This window comes from Strix uralensis, chromosome 3, assembly GCF_047716275.1.
Source record: "Strix uralensis isolate ZFMK-TIS-50842 chromosome 3, bStrUra1, whole genome shotgun sequence".
NCBI classification, from domain to species: domain Eukaryota; kingdom Metazoa; phylum Chordata; class Aves; order Strigiformes; family Strigidae; genus Strix; species Strix uralensis.
The window spans coordinates 102,622,002-102,639,973 of record NC_133974.1 but is presented as its reverse complement, the minus strand read 5'-3'; the positions used below and the strand labels follow the sequence as shown (position 1 = coordinate 102,639,973).

The window sequence follows — 17,972 nt, the reverse complement described above, 5'->3', positions numbered from 1 at the left end:
TTAGATCTTAACATTACAATTGAAAACGTACTCAGCAGAATGATGTTTAACATGGTTCATAACCGGAATGCTAATTTTTTCAAATCTCAGCATTAAAGAGTTTAAATTACTTTATTCATAAACTACTTTATTAAGCTATATATAAAACTGATGTATAACTGATATACATGCACATTGCAACAAAGGAAATTCTGATTAAATATAAGGAAAAAACCCTTTGAAATTAGAGTGGCTATAGACTGGAAGAGGTTACCCAGAGAGGTTGCGTAATTGACAGCCTTGAAGGTTTTAAAAGCTCTCCTGGCTAGGGCCCTGAGCAGCCTGGTCTAACTTTGAAATTATCTCTCTTTCAATCAGAAGATCAGACTAGATGACCTCTACAGGTACTTTTCAACCTGTTACTCACTGATTCTACAGTATATATTAAAAATCTCAATTCAATACTATAATAGCCAAGGATGGGGATCATCTCAAATACAAGTATCTCAAATATCTATAAAGCTCCTTCTATAATACAGCAGTTTAACAATTAAAAGGCAAGTATAGCTGCTCTGCATATGCTAGTTACGTTGCTGCATCCTGCATTAAATATAAACCCACCAGCATAGTACTTTCATTGTTAAAAACAAACAAAAAACCCCACCGAAAACCACCATCACCACAAAAAATCCCCAAACAAAACCCAAAGCCAACTCCAAAGAAACAAATAATAGAAGGAGCAAAAGAGATTCAGAATACTTTGTTAACTGGTGACGTTCTACTGCAGTATACCTTGTGGCTGACTAGCTTTAGACAACATAGTATCACTGAAACCTTTATGCTGATAAAATGAACATGCCAAGATACAGACTTTTAAGTTAAAAACATCCTAACAATAGTTTACACACACACAGAGACATATATGTAAACATACATATATACATACACATGCCCCATGGCCATGTATCAGTAACAGGAACAATTTAAGGTTTATGAAATATTAAATATAATTAAGATTACACTGAGAAAGTAATATCCATTACAAAATGCTGATGTTAGACAGCAAATATTGACCTTTATAATTTATCAAGTGAAAAAGCCTTAATTTGCTTGTTATTCAAACTTTAACAATAAGTATATAGCTTAGATGGCAGAAAGGAAAAAAAAACCACCACAGCATTTGCTATCACTTCGCATTAACATTTTGACCAGTCAACAATTCAGCAGTGATGAAATGTGCAGTTTGATTCAAAGTAAGACAAGGCTATTTAAATAACTCAAAATAAGAAATGGGTATTGAAACATTAGAATTTTGATAAGCGATCACAGCTGCACTAGAATTAGTTTCTATAGCAACAGAGGAAATAATGTGGAGAATTGCACTGCAATACAAGATGGATTCCTTACAAACACTGCTGTTCAAATAGAAAACTTTAAAATTATTCACTGTATTAAAATATTTCTATTAAAATGGTTATTCAAATATCCTATACTTTGTACTTCATACATTGATCTATTCTTGTTCTCCAGGATTCAAATCTAGTCCATCCATTCAAGTTTCATATTACATTTTCACACACTCCCCCATTGCTTACCTTCCTATTTTAAAATTAATTAAAGTGACTTATTCTGAAAAATACTATAACTTCAATCTCAAACTAATCTGCATTTTCAATCATTTTTATTATCCCTACATAGCAGCACTCATCACATTTATTTTTCCAGCAGTGCACTTGTAAAACGTAAGAGAATGCTTTGCACATGCTATTCATAAGAAGCTGCATCACAGCCATAAGAATTAACATCACTATGGAACTTCTGAAACTTGTAGTCATATGAGACTTGCACTAGCTTTTATCAGTGTGCAGTCTCATGTCCTAAGCATGATTAAGAAACCATAGCAAATCTGTTAGTATTCATGGACCAAATACCCATAAGATGGTAACATAAAAGCCTTTCAGTTGAGCACATCTTTAGATTTCAAATGTTGCTCATTTCTAACACTAAGAATTATTGTTTCATTGCATCGTCTCTGATTCTAGCTATTTTTGGCAACTAATTAAAAGCATATGCCTGAACCTTTTATGTATTTTGCCCTTATAATGAGACCTATTACTCTGGCTTATTCTATCCTTTTGAGTTCCAAAGTATCTTTCGAGTTACCATGGATACAAGTGATATGCTTTCTCCCACAACTGCTTTGTGTGCCTTATCAAACACCAGAAAACTGACACAGTAGGAATCTGAGCCATCTATACAGGCTGAATATCTAACCCCTTGGAAGTGCTCCTCTTTCCCCCCCCCCGCCCCCCTCAAAAAATTCAAGTATGCCATATACTAACATTTGTAGTGAAATAAACAAGCCGGTTCTTTTCTATCTGAAATCTACTACTGTTGCTCAAGGAAAACAAAATGAAAAAAGGTGCAGACATGAAGCAATTTAATCTGATCAACCCCGAAACTGTGTTAAAATGAAAATGGGAGTAGACAGAATCATTCCAAGTTTGCTGTTTATTTTGAGTTGACAGAGTTTAAGTGTTTCTAGATCAAAATATCCACTGAGATGTAAAATGCAGCAAATTTCAGCAAGCATTTCAGAAAGGAGTTGCAGAAACACTGTATGCAACTCCGAGATTACACACAAACTAGAGTAAATAAAACTCCCTTAAACAGAAATTGTTAGGCCTCTTTATACCAATTTATTATGGGCATTTTCAAATGCAAATTGCATTCCAACAAGCTGGGAATAATTTGTACTAATCAGTGAAGAAGAGGGCAGTTAGTAAACTGATTTTCCCATTATGCTTCTGTGTTCTGACCTCTCTTAAAAACAAAAGTCTCCCACTCACAGAGCAAAATTTACACAGGATTCAAAAACCGAGTGCTGATACTAACATAATCTGAAATAATGTATGAGACGTTAAGGGGAATAACCAGAAGGAAAAATAAATTACTGCAATATGAACTTGATATTGACTCATTCTGAACCATCTCCCAACTTTCAATGCATTAAATCAATGGAAAGACATCAGCTACATAAATGAGTGCCATGAAGACAACTAAGAACTAGAGAGCCAGAGAAGAATGGGTAGGCAAATGCTGCTCTTGCCCCTTTTCCTCAGTTATCTAAAGTTCTCTAAGTATTACAGCAAAACACTCAACAGTAAGTTACCTGACTTGTTCATATCCACAAGCTCAGCTCTGCTTTAAAATACAGAGATTTTGAAATGTAATAGCTGAGCTAGAGACACAGAAGCATAAAAACCAGACTCTTACCCTTAATTAAAGTGCGAAGTGGTATTTTTAAAGAATAACTACCACTGTTACCATCCTTCATCAAAAGGGTTCTTAAGTTCTTCCTTTGCAGAATCCCAAAGTTGTGTGGAAATTGCCACTGTTGTTCCCTACACTTTTGAAGCCAACAGATTGTCTTTAGCAGTAATGACAACTACTGTTGTCATTTCCAGAGGTTTTCTTCTTTTAAGGCCCCTTCTTGCTAACAGGAAGGAAATGGCACCAGGAAAAGCAGGTGATTCGGAGCACTGGTTCTCATTGCCAGTGAAAGGAATTTTGCTCTCAAAACAAAGATAACAGCCATTATTAAACAGGATGATGAGTTTCTCTGAAGAAGAGCATTAGACACTAGTCTCTTAACAGATTAATTATTCCTCAGTTAAAAGGGAAAATGACCATCAACTCAAAACACCTATTCAAATTTTACCAGATCTACTCAAGAATTATCTATCGGCCAAATTTTGTGTGGAAATATAATTTATGATCCAAGATTTGACAGGAAAAGAAAAATAAAAGATATCAGAGTAGTACAATCAACTTCATCTTCAAGAAAAGCTTTTAAGTCATACTTGCAAATTTTCATGCAATTATTTCTATACTAAGATGTAAGCAAATAAACACTGTAAGTTCTGGGGAAAATACATCATTATTCTCTCTCGTTATTCTCCTAATCTAAAAATAGTTCCATCCTGGCATTATGTACAGAATTTAGCATAGCCAAATATGAAGCACTCCAAGCAAAATAATTTTGAGAAGGTAGTTACAAATTATTGCAAAATTAGAGTAGTTTTCTGGTTTGTATCCATCAGATCTTGAAAATAAGTGCAATAGATTTTTTTTTTTTATTTTCACTCAACTCAAACTGCCACAAATGCTACATATGCAACAGAAACACTTTGGAGTATAACGAATCTTAATAAAATGTAACATAGATGGCATTGTACTTTTCATTTCAAAGTTGTCTTTTTTCCTATTAAAATTCACAGCAAAAACTGGACAAAATTCTAAAAAGATATTATCTGTTTTAAATCTTACTAACACAGTGGTTTTAGTGCTAAGGATTTAAAACCAAAGTTTCCTAAATCATTATACCTACTACCAAACTACAGACTGCTAAAATACAGAGATAACCAAACACAGATCAGACATAACAAAAACAAGAACTATGAGATACTGGAAGCCACAGAAAGTTTGAGCAAAATCAAGTAACATTCTAAACAAGATTCCTTGAAGATATGAAGAAATCAGTCTAATCACTAGTGTTAATCTTGACCAATTTAAACAAGAACAGATACTGCCCCTCCTTTTTGCCAAAAGATTAGAGTTGGCCCTGACCTTTCGGTTACGAGTGTGTTTTCTGGTAAAGATGTCAACTCTCTGCAGTAAACAACAGCAATTGTGTCACCTGTTCAAGTCACACGCATAAACTGTATTTGTTCAGGCTGAGCCTTTTCAAAGAAAAGAACATCACACCTGAAGTCAGCCTCTTGAAGAGATGAACCTTTTGTAGTTTCATTCTCCAAGATTTGGATTTTTCAGATATACATGCTCTTATCAGCTCTATTTTTAACCTGCCGCTCATATAGGATACTTAAAATTCTGAACATGTTTACATTATCCATCCAGCAGGCTAATGGAACTGCATACCAGACAGTCATGCATAATTCAAATCAATATCCTCAGGCTTGCAACACTAAGTCAAAGCTGCCTTTAAATAAGCTGGGTGTGACTTTAACATGAATAAAATGTATCTAATTTTTAACCTTTATCTGACAAATTGATATATTTGCAAAGGAATGTCATAAATCTTCTTTAAAAATTAAAACAAATACAAAATCACGATAACTGAAAATCTTTTAAAAAACACTTTTAAGCACAAAATTTGGAATGGTTCAACAAGACTGAGAGCAAAGGTTTCAAATAGAGAGCTGGGTAATTTTTGTTTTCTTTTTTTAAGCAAAATGTACAAATATATACATAAAAACACATGCTGGCAGAATATTAAGTGGTGTAGAGGGTGAATGTAGCAGAATTCCTATTTACAAATTTAAAGATCAAGCTTTCATTGAATTGGGCATAGATGACTCCACACAGAAAATCTTATACCCACTTAAGCATGTCTGCTAGCTTCTCTCTAAGGACTGGAATCAGAATTTCCATAATAAAATAATTTTCCCTTTGAGTTTTCCTATGTGCTTTCATGAGACTGTGATTCCATCACAGCAGCACCAACACACATTCTACCTTCAGCCACAATGAAATGACCAGAAGCATGGCAACAACACTAGCAATGGATCTATTTCCAGCTTACATGTAAATACAGTGGAGGAAAGGTAATTGCAAACACATTCCCCCCCCCCCCCCAACAACAACAACAACCCCAACACCCACCCCACCTCCCCCAAAAAAAAAAGGACTTCAAGTTGCGTAAGATCATGCTTTCCCTTTCTCCCTAATGAAAATATTCCAATAATTCCTAAAAGTTAGGACAATTTTATAATACAAAAGTGTTGTAAGTAGCATGTTAGAGCTTATTTTAACAAGAAAAAAAAAAGATGGATCTTTGCTCCATAGAAGCTACAGACACAATTTCACGCTGTTTACTCAGGATACAGTCCCAATAAATAATAAACACAATTAAAGTAGCTATGAAAACAGTCATCCTAACAATAAAATACATGTTATTAGATAAAAAATGGTAACATTGTTCATCTTATACAAGGACAAAACATTCATTAAATAATTCCAAGAGAATACTTATGATATACTTATAGCATATCTATGAAATTGATACATATGCATAAGGAAAATAATCTACACTGACTAGGTAACAAAACAAAGAGTTCAGATACAAAAATAACCTGTCATTCTTCTTTTACCAGAGAGACAGCTAAAATGTAACGTGATCAGATTATAAAAAACAGTCTTAATGGTAACTGGTCTTTAACCTAGAAGGAAGAAGCACAACTGGGAGGCAAACATTAGTCTCTGACTAGAGTTAAAAATCTTTTGATTTTAACCTTTACAGGTAAGAAGAATGAACCATTTATCCACAGGTGCTATGGAGGAAGAACAGATAAGCAGATATAAATTCTCATACTTATGTAGCAAGTACCGCTCCATTCCGCTGACCATGTAGCATGACTATTCTCAGCAGGTACTGGGTGTATGCAGGGTAGAATTCCTTTTTCCAATGCACCTAACAAATTGTCTATGCAGAGATTTCCAGTCTACTGTTCAATCCTGTTTCTTAGTCACTCATTCCATGGTAGAGCCATGGGATCTCTGCAGTTAGGGTTAAGATTGATGAAAACTGTACCTTTTTTTGTCCATTCTGTGGGGGTCTTTCAGAACAAGCCATGTCTCATGGTATACATACATAAAGATCAAAGAAACTGCTCCCCTGTATCACTAGATAATACTGTAATACCAAGAAAAAAGAATGCCCATACCGAATAGCTTTTAGATCATATTAGTACAAGAAATACCCAGTTTTCAACGTGAACTCTCAGAATCAGCAAAAGCACTAAGTTCATCAAGGAATTAATCTTTTCTGCTGATAGAGTACTACCTGTTGTGTTTACATCACATATCAGTTCTACATTTTATTAATGTAGAACATCTATATCAAATACAATGCCACAAGGAACTATTTCAGCCACAAATATTTATGTGAACTTCTCCCAGCTAATGACAGATCTTGATCCTTTCATAAACCCCAGATTCAAGTAGATGAGAGACTTATTAAAATAGGAGGTTTACAATAAAATGGAAACTTTCCTGTAATTATTAATGTATGACTTACATCGCTTCAGAGACATCACACTGCTAAGGGTGACTTTCTTGAAAGCCTTCACCTCAACACAAAGGGTATTTCTTCAAAGACTTCAAAATGCTGGCAGGAGGAACCTGATTTCTGAGATTGCTTTGCTCACTTGTGCACATCAGGGAAAAAAAAAAAAGCCGTTTTTCCTACTCTGGAGCTGGTCCAGCCAGAAAAGGAATTTTCCTGTTGAAAATCTTATCATCATCACTGACTTCGAGTTTTGTTTCTAGTTTTCTCCTCTCAGCAGTAGATGACATGCATGCTTCAACAATCTTTTTCCAGCATCGCTGCTGTTAATCATGGGGTAAATCCATGATTTCAGAACTACGCAAATTCATTCTATCAAGCACTTTCATGTGTTTCCTTTTATTATGCACAACTTTGATATCATCTATCTGGCTTTTAAACTCAAAAGTTCTCAACGCAAATTCATTCTCTCCCAAACTGTGTTTAAACTGAGACACAGAACTCCTTTGCGTTTAAATCTCATGTTTATATTTTACCACCTCCGTAATATTCCTCAAGAAAATTACAAAAGTAATAGTGAATTACACATGTACTTTCTACCCCTACCTGTGAATTCTGGCCATTCCTGGTCTCCCAACCTTGTAAACGCTATGCCTGTCTGGCATTCATGCAGGTAAAGAACCAGAACCACAACATAGCCTAATACACGAATTACTTACATGAAAAGTTCCTTGCTATCAGGAACTTTTCAAAAGACAAAGGGTAATTCTTTTTTGGGAAGTAAAAAATACCTGAATTCCATAAAACTGAATAAAAGACGGAGCAAAAATTAATCTTTAAATCACCTTAGTCTCTACAATGCTCAGTTGACTATATTTTTGGAAAACACACGTCATAATTTCAGATACTTAACAGAACTCTCTTCCACTATATGGAAGAACAATAGAGGACTGTCATAATGTACTAAGAAGCTACTTTGAAACTCTTAAAAAACAAAAACAAAAACTACAAATCGAGTTAGCTCTGGACACTATTCTGCAGATCCCTGAACTATCAAAGTATCTCTTGTACTACACAAAACTATCCCTAAAACATTCCCTTGATACAGCTATGGATGGAACTGCTACATTCCCCAGAGGCTTCAAAACCACAAGAAATTCTGTTTCTCTAATTTTTAAGGGCTTGGAACCAATGAAGACTCACTCCAATTTACCAATAAATAAGAGGCAGACAAATATAATCAGGGATCAGAACCTTGTATCATTAGTATTGCATCATTGCACTTTCTCCTGTACTCCATGAAGATTTTTAATTACTCTTAAAATAAAAAGTGTCAAGGGTAGATGCCCACATAATAGAAAACAAGCATAAGGAAGCTGAATCAACTAAAGAAATATTGTAATTTAAAAAAAAAAAATCCCTCTTTTCTCTCTCAAAAAAAATCTCTAAAAAGTGCATCAAGGATAATTTCAATTGATAGTACACAAGTACTATCAGCTGAGATACACAAGTATGGAATATCTCATAGCTGTAACATGACTCAGCTTTCAAAATACACTCTGAAACATGTGGGAAATACTGCTCTGAAGATTACTTAAGAACTGTCTTACGTTTCTTTACTGAAGACCCTTTCAAAGTATCTTGATGAATGTACTATTTGAAGCCCTAGGTCTGTGCAAAGGCGCAGGCCAAAAAGAGTATTTTCTTCCAATATGTATTATACCAGAAAAATCTCACAGGTAACCTGATAAAGACACATCACTGAAAAACAGGTGGACACCTTCTTCCTAAATACTCTTTCCATCGTATTTCTAAGTAATTTATTTAAAGCACATCAGAGGAAAAATAAGAGAAATAACTATTTAAGTTGTGATACAGTATTCAATTGAGCTTTCAGTCCTCCAGTCTGAATACTAGTTGACAGTTCTTATTTCACGTAAGCCATCTTCTTTACCCGTAATTCTTAGCATCTGAAATGTATGGACAGATAGACCAATTCTGAAAGATGTTTGTGGCCTTATTTTGCTGAATACAATACAACCATACTGAGGCCCTCGCTCTACAATTTTGAAACATTAAGTCTTCATTCACACTTGGCTTGAAAATAGATCTACTTATATGCAAGGAATAACAATAGAAACTAAACTGGAAAATATACAGTTATCATGGGATTCACCAAGTGGTCCATTCTTCCTCTCCCAGACTGTCCAGTGGCTTTCACCTTAGCTTGACAGGTCTGAAGAAGTAGGATCCTGTTTTACAGAAGGTATTTACCAAGGAAAACTCCCACAGGTTGCTTTACTCCAATGGGTTGTTTTAACAAACTGGGGAGATTCACCTGTATACCAGTTTTGAGGTGCTTATGAAAGAGCTTTTGGTGTTCATGTTGGGAAGATACTGAAAGAAAATCTCTAGATATACTTCAAGTAGTTCTATGAAGAGACTTTTCCCAAGACATGAAAACTAACAAGAGAGAAAGAAAAGGCAAAACGCTGCATAAAGAATCAGATCCAAGAGATTCCAGAAGAACAGTCGCCTTCACGTGCAAAGATTGACACTGAGGAGCAAGGCAAACATATGTCCAACAGACACATCAACATAAAGTGCCGAAAGCCTAGAGAAGAATAAAAGTGGAGAAGATAAACTACAAAAATAACATCATACTCTACCTTCACAATATGGAAAAGATGGATAAAATCCAGTAGCATATGCCTGCTAGAGCAGCAGATTCTCATTTGAGAGAACTTATGTTTTCTCACTGCAGTCTTTTAGTGCTTCCATATGTTTCAAAAAAACCTTGTGAAATGTAAGGCACTTGGGCCAATCTCAGAAATAGAGCCTCTGAACAAATATGTCTTCAGCCATGGGGCTTTATCAATTGAGAAGTTAGAAAAAAGACTTTAAAATAGGCTGGAGATAGAACCCGTGGTTGTATGGAACTGGTAAACTATAGCTAAATAAAGTACATCTGAGTATGCTAAGTAAGCAAGCGAGCTTACTGTTTTTTTCCATCATGTTGTCAGTTACTTTGCCTCAGAATTGGGATCAATCCCCCTTGCTTGCTTCCTAATCTGGAATTTTGCACAGCTGTTAAAGAGTTGATTTGGGCAAGACATGCTTTAAGAACATCAAAATTCAGCTATAAAAAACCCAGACTATTTTCTTCCCCTCTTCTACCTTGCTCATCTCATGGGATTCAGAGAATCTTGATTTCAAAAGCAAAGAAGAACCTACATCTTTTGACATCTGCCCGCAAAACTGTAACTTAGATATATTTACCCTAACATCCCTAAGTTTAAAAACCTCAATTTTTAGGAATTTAAGGGACTGCTTCCTTAAAGAAAATGTTTTGTACTTGCCTATGAAGCTTATAGAGATAACAAAGACAAAACAACTTGCCTATATAACACCTGAGTTTTTAAAGTTCAGGAAGTAGCCACTACTGGAGACAAAGAGGCTAGTTTAATAACGTTGTATGTTTTTCTGAAACTGAAGTTATTAAGAAAGCATGGTCCATTTAAGATCACAACAATAGAGATGCTAAAAAATATTTCCAATTATCAAAGTACAAAGAATAATGCCAATTTAAAATTTAAAGTTTGTACACTTCCTTATTTAGATCACTATTTCAATTCATAATCTTGTTAGCAGAAAAATCTTATGGTGTTAATTTTGCTTTTTTGTTGTGTTTGTTTTCCTTACTTTTGTTCTTTATTTTCTGAAACAGATGTGTAATACCACAGCCTATATTAATCCCCTCTTCCAAAATATTACAAATAATTGGAGCACATAAAAGCAACACTGCATATTCGACAGGATAATAACAGCATTTGAAATGGTAGGGAATAATAGAAGAAGGAGGATGCACATGATAAAAAATGAAAAGGAAGTTTTATCAGGATATGTATCAGGGAAAAGGAAAAAAAGGTCACTTCAGGCAGTAGCCATACTTTACTGGATAACATGAGAAAGAACACAAAGAATATTGTTCACAAAAATAAGAACTCAAACTTTGAGCTGGCCCTAGAACTCTGGGCCTAAGCACAAAGACCTGGTTAAATCCACACATAGATATCAAGAAATACTATAATTCTGCAAGTTTCTCTCTTCTGTGATTAACAGTTTTGGGTCTCTTATGCAAAAGTTGGAAATTTCAGGTGTAAACCTATCTTCTGTACCATTTTACTTTGCCATCTGTACCATTTGTTTTTCCATTCTGTACCATTTTACTTTTGATGATGATATTTGTCATCATCCTGATTTTCTAATGAATTAGATTTTCCTTTAGAGATACACTGGAACTAAGGCTGTCCATGAGGAGCTCACTGCAAGAGTTATATATTTACAATAACATGGAATCTGTAGAAATTATTTGCATCTAAGCACAACATAGTTTTTTTTTCCCCCATTTAAAATATATACTATAACTCATCAAAATCTAAGTGCATCAAATGCACTATACAAATATATAAAGTAGATCAGACACTGGTCATAAGCAGGTATTTGTGAACCAAAATTTAAAAACGTTGATTTCAAAGAATGAAGTGCTACTAGAAAATTCCATCATCGAAATACACCAACAAACCCCACAAAATATATTGCTTTCTTCATTTAACTATTAAAAGCATTACAAAATGCCATGTCAGTTCTACATAAATATGCTGAAAAGAAAGATTAATATGGCCATCTAGAGGAGAAAAGAATGATGTGAAAATGTACCACACACATTTTCAGGCTTCAGAATAAAACATTTTGAGAGTCATGCAGCCAGAAAAGATGTAATAAACTAATTATGTAATTGATAATAAGTGAACCTTAAAATAATATGATCAGAAGTTTCGATGATCTTAGTAATGAAAACATATTAATATTATACATGTTTTTTGCAATGCAAGCAAAACTTACAGGGTGCATTAATAAAGAAAAGATTATATTTTTGTCTTGTTAAATTTTGTGTGTGCATTGTTAAGTGCAGACACATCTAAACAAATTTAAAAAGTGAAGATTGAAGTGTAAACAGTTATTAGTAAAACTGTTTATTGACTCCTTTGAAAACACACAGCACATTGTTGCAAGATACAACATGTGACAGATTAACTGCTGAAGAGAAAATAATACAAAATTTTCCAAAAATGAAATATAATTTTCATTGTTCATATTACTCTACCTCTGACAAAATTTTTAATGATATCATCAGAGGCTGATTTACTAGCAATGAGTAGAAAGGAAACAGAGATGAGACAAAAATGAATTCTCTCCTCTCATCACTTCACTGTAACACTATCAAGTCCTGCTCAACATATGGGCTGATCGGTGCCTTAAGCTGGAAGTACAGCCGAAACGTTTAAGTCTCAGAAGTAGAAATGATAAAGTACATATGAAGAAACAGAAGTACACAAAGTCAAATATATTGACAATTGTTTCTCATATTAAATAAAGTACATAGGAATATACTGCTTGCTCCCCCTCCACTACAAACAATCAAAAAATGGTTCTATCATTTGTCTTCACACTTCATATAAAAATAATTCAACGGTCATAAAAACCAGGTATTTAATGAAAAATTTCAGGATTCCTATAGCATCAGACTTCTACGGATTTATTTTGCAAGATTAAGGAACAGTAAAGCTTTGAATTTTTAAAAATGACACTGAAACATCTAGAAAGTTGGAATCGGACATTTTTAACCTCAACTGCTCAGTGAACTGCTTCTCTGAACACATATGAACTGTTTGATAGCGATAACCAGTCTCTCAGTTTTGACTGCAGGCTTCCCTCGTGAGGCTTCCACTTCTCTTTTCATCAAAGTTCTAGGTTGGGCAGCTTTCGCTCTGTAATGATCATATAACATAACAAGGCATACTCTGTCTTTTCCTCTGTTCTAACACATTTTTATCATTGTGCAAAGATCCTTTTATGTCTGAAATAATTTAGGAAGAACATAAAAAGTACTAGCTCTAATTATTCTAGTGTGCCACCTTCAGGTCACTGAAAAGTAAAAATTACTAGGTTGTTAATCTGTTGCCATATCCAATACCACAAAACTCTTTCTAATATTATTGAACATAATTTTCTTGAGATTACTGGATTACAAAAATGAAACAAAATCACCAGTCTAATTTGCAAGCATTTTACAGAAAACGTAGAATGATTGCAGGCTACCAAATAAATAATATTGCTGATTCTCCACTCCTTGTAAAATGTGGGAAGAGAATGCTCTCACAAGCTGCAGCAAAAGCAAAATACTAACAGTATTAAAGTTTTTTTGCAAGCAGAAGTACGTGGTTAAAAATTTACAATTTTCTAAGTTAGAATATTTTCATAGTTTTTGCTTTAAAGTGGGTTTTTTTCAAACCCTGAATGTTCTTTCATTATAATAAATCAAATTTGCATACTAATTTTAGAGTGAATATGTGTGTGCATATATAAAAATGGGTTTTACATCCAGCCAGCTTCCTGAATGGAAAAAGCATTGAGAAGGGATAGCAGCTGGTTACAGATATCTTTAGCAATAGAAAGAAAAACACAAAAAAGGAGAGAGGAAACAATTGTAACTTTCCTGATGCAATACTTGAACTTCCCAATAGGGCTCTTTTATCTTAGATTCTAACCACGATATAGATTTCCAGACTAGAGTTCTCATTCCCTAGAAGAGGATAAAAGTCAGTGACTATGAATTTTGATGATCTGAGAGGATGATAAAGAAGACAATTATTAAAAAAAACAAACGAAAACAAACTGGATACAGGCTACAACAAGGCCTTTGGAACTTAAGTCTTATAGGGCCAAAGTAAAAAGCTCAGATGAGCTTCTCACTCAGAAGATGAACTAGGTAGGATAAAAAAAATTCTAAACAATTGTGAAATAGAGGAATGTCACATGTTCCTTTCAACATGAATTATTTTAGGACTATTTCAACAACTGGCCTCAATAGTTTGAAGAGAGACAAATACTTTATTCTGGGTATCTGAAAGTAGTCTTCTTGTATAATTTGTATCTGGTATTATCTGCTAATAAATACAACTGAGTCTTCCACCTCCTGTTAATATACATCACCATTCTTTCCCAACAGTGACATAAAGTATACACAAAATTAGTATTTTATCTTTCATATTCCCCCCCCCCCCAACACTGTTGATAGATCTCAGTTAGATATAAAAACCAAGCATCATACTTCCACTATCCCCTCCTCCTTGATGTCCTTCTCCATCACAGTGTTTTAGCACCTGACATCACTTCTGCATCTCCTTCCCTATTCACTGGAACTCAGACTCCCAGCATTCCTATGATGTAACAGCAAAGGAAAGAACTGAAATTTCTGATGATCAGAGAAGAATCTTCTTACTCTGCAACTTATTCAATTACGGCTTTCATGTCCTTTGTGTCTTAACTTGGAATCAAGAATAAGTATACACTAATTTCAAATTTCAGTGGCAAATAGACTTTTATATAATTGAATTACATCACATAGTAGAAAGTTTAATTTTTTTAAGCACTTCTGGACTGTATAGAACATTTAAGGACAGATATCTTTTAATTACATGCATCCACTTTTTATTAGAAAATATCAATCACTAAAAAACCTTTGCATTTTAACATATTAAAGGGAGACCAACAAATAACTTACTATAACACAACATCTATATTAGAATCTGACTTTTAGGTAACTTCAACAAAAGCTTACTTTTCATGCTAGAAAATGGCTACACAGTTCTCACGTACAGCTATTTTCACACACAAAAAGCATATCGACAAAATATTGACAGCAAACTTCTCAGCCTCTATGTCAGGTTGTCACCCTAACTTAAAATCAAGAAATATATACCACAAAAGAAAACATCTATTGTTTACATCCAAATTTTAAGGCCATGGAAAAATTGTATTAATCTAATCTTTGTAATAATTTCTTTCTGTGATTTCAAGAGAAGAAAAGACACAGAACATTCCAGTAATGCACACTGCAATGACCATATGCACTGTAACCAATAACCAATTCCATTTACTTTGCTGTTATGACAGCTTATCAATAGTGGAATAACAGGTCTTCTTTGTATTTATAATACCACAGAATTCATCAAGAGTTACCATGTTTCCTTCCTAAATCAAAACAGTTTAAACTCCCCAAAAAATCAAATGACTAATGCTAAATTGTATGAAACTTAATATAACAAGATATCATTTGCAGTATTTCCAGAAGAATGTGCACAAGTCTGAGCCATTTTTTTTTTTTGAGCATGCACAAATATAAAAGATATCTGGATATTTCTTGCAGACATTGACTATTTGCAAGTCAAGCTGTCCTCATCTAAAACTTACATATCCAGAACATAATTCTGAAATTTGGAATAAAAGGAATGCTTTTAAATCACTCTTACCTTCATCTATTGAGGCTTCACTACTGTATCCATCATATTCTGCAGACAGGGGACTATATTTTTGTCTGGTTTCCCATATATAGTTTTTTTGCTGTCTGCCATCCACCACTGGCAGCCTGGAACTCTGGGTTCTAGACAAGGCCTCATGATATTTACCCAGTGCTTCATCTTCACTCTCAGATGATGAACCATGCTGGTCTTTACTCATATAAGAGTTGTCTGTTTGAATAAAATAAAGCAAATCGACTACAGCTCAAAATAGCATACAAAAAAATAACCATAAGAGGTTATCATTGAAGATATTTAAGTTATTTCAATTAAAATTTCTGTAATAGTTTAAAAATATAATCTTGTCGCAATGATAAGTATTACATGATTTTGTAATTGATGAGAGCTATTTTTATTTTCTAGAAAAACTGAAAGATCATTAAGCCCCCCAAAACCATAAATCTTATGCAACAGAAAATGGATCAATTTATGTAAGGCAGCATACACTGAAGGTCTTGAAACCCTTCATTAAGAAAATGCTTAAAAGAATTTATGTGAAGTAAATCCAACACTGCTGCAATATTACATGCAGATACCTAACACATCAAAAAGGCAGCTCCTGATCCTCCATTCCCAGCTGATTTTTGCTATGAGCATGGAGTATAACATAGAAATGAAACTGATTTACAAAGAGAAGCCTACAACAAAATCGTCTCAGGATATTTATGTCAGTAGTGCTTAAACTCACAATAGCAAATGGGCAAATGCTAGTGAAAGATGTTTGCATGCACAATTTTATTTAACTTACAATAAACAGCCCCTTGTTCAATAACTGAAATTAATGCAGATTCTCACTACAGACATCTGGCAACAGCAGAAATTGCACAAAAGAATCTATCTAGTTAATTCTTTTATACCAGTTCTCCTATAATGGCCCACTCCTGTGGCCAACTTCTTCCAACTACATCTCAAGTATGAAGCTCCCACAAGTCAAAGATTCAACTGCATTTTTATTTCAGTAAAAGGAAATCTTCTTCCTCCCTTTTCCAAACCTCAAATGGTTTCTGTCTAAATTAAACGTGCCATGCAGACATTCTGTAGATCTCAAACTCCAACAGGCATTAAAAGAGTTCACGTAAACTCAATAAGGTCAGCATTACCACGACTCCATGAGCAAGACTATGGTGTATGATTTGCCAATGGATTTCCACTACCAGCAGAGCTCTGACATGTCCATAATGCTGTTTTTCAGCTCCTGATTCTGAAAGGGAATATTGTCTAACATGCTATGCAGCCACACTCAACTGTTTCTCCCCTCCCTGCTTTTATGTCCTCCTCCCAATCCCTGCCCTTGGCTCTGGTTCTGCATTTCCACTCCCATTAGTCTCTGCCTTCAGGCACAGTCAGTCTCATGCCTCTGCCTGGGTATTCTGACTAAACGAGGGATTCAGCTTACTTTAATTTAAAATGGCTGAATTTTAGGTAACTCAACCTATGCCAGCGATCTAGGCCTCTTTCAGAGTCAAGTGTTTGCCTCTTCCAACTACAGAGGTCCTTCCTTTCCACTATCAGGTAAGCCTCTAGAGCAGATGAGTAAAATCACTTACCATACAGGTCTATTTCTCCCTGGTACTCATACAGAAAAGCCTATGCTGCAAGTTTAGGTAAGACATCTTTTGCAAAGTTACATTTATACAAGTAGTACCTTATCATAAGTTACTGTCTCTCAGCCCCATACTCCACATTCCTGCTCCAAGTACCCACTTTTGGTCTCTCATGGGGGATTTCCTCTTTATTCTGTCTGTTCAATCCCAAATTCTCTTTACTTGCATCTAACCAACTACTCATGTAACCTTAGTCTTTCACCCTTAGACTCTCCACCCTCCTATAATGTTATCAGTTCTCTCCAAAGCTGTCACCCATTCTACTTCAAATCCGTCTACCACTTGCATCATATCACATTTGTTCAGGAAGTTTCTGTCCTCACATAAGTCATGTTTACTCTCAGTTCCGTTCAAACTTCCAGTGTCTTTCAGTAACTGTCAGTATCAAAAGCAGGATAAGACCTACTCTGTTCTTCCACCCCTACAGTGAAGCATGTAAGTGCACATGGGAAGGTCAGTGAATTTAACAAGCAAATGATAAAAAGTATTTACTACGCCTTTTCAAAAAACAAAGTTTCCAAAGATTTACAACTTGGTCAAACTGACATGTTTTTTCACAGAAGAACATGGGCAACTCTGACATGGGAAAAGTGCTCTCCCACATTTCAAGTACATACTCCAACATACAAAGGTGCCAAAGTATCTCAGTGAAGCAGATGTGAAATCTAATTTTTTCCACAGATAACCAGCATGTTTTCCCCATACTCTATTCCTGGAAACAGCTAAAGATTTTAAACTGTACCTTTAAAAAAAAAAAAAAAAAAAAAAGAAAAAGATATTTCAGAACGAAAGCATGCCAAATTTGATCCCAAGTATTTCAAATTTGGCACAGTTTTAAGAAACTGAAAATATGGTCTTGAAATGGAAAATGTCAGGAAA

General features: G+C 34.7%; 1 protein-coding gene across 3 annotated transcripts in view; it reads right to left on the bottom strand.

Annotated features, from left to right (window-relative positions):
* SYT14 (synaptotagmin 14) overlaps nt 1–17,972 on the bottom strand; it is a 91,969-nt gene that overhangs the window by 43,042 nt on the left and 30,955 nt on the right. For 2 of the 3 annotated variants that reach the window (XM_074863633.1, XM_074863631.1), the window contains one exon: nt 15,442–15,660. The exons of the other annotated variant lie outside the window; for it this stretch is intronic. In XM_074863633.1, the coding sequence (XP_074719734.1) occupies nt 15,442–15,660 (219 nt within the window). The remainder of the gene's footprint in view (nt 1–15,441; nt 15,661–17,972) is intronic. 3 annotated transcript variants of the gene reach the window in all.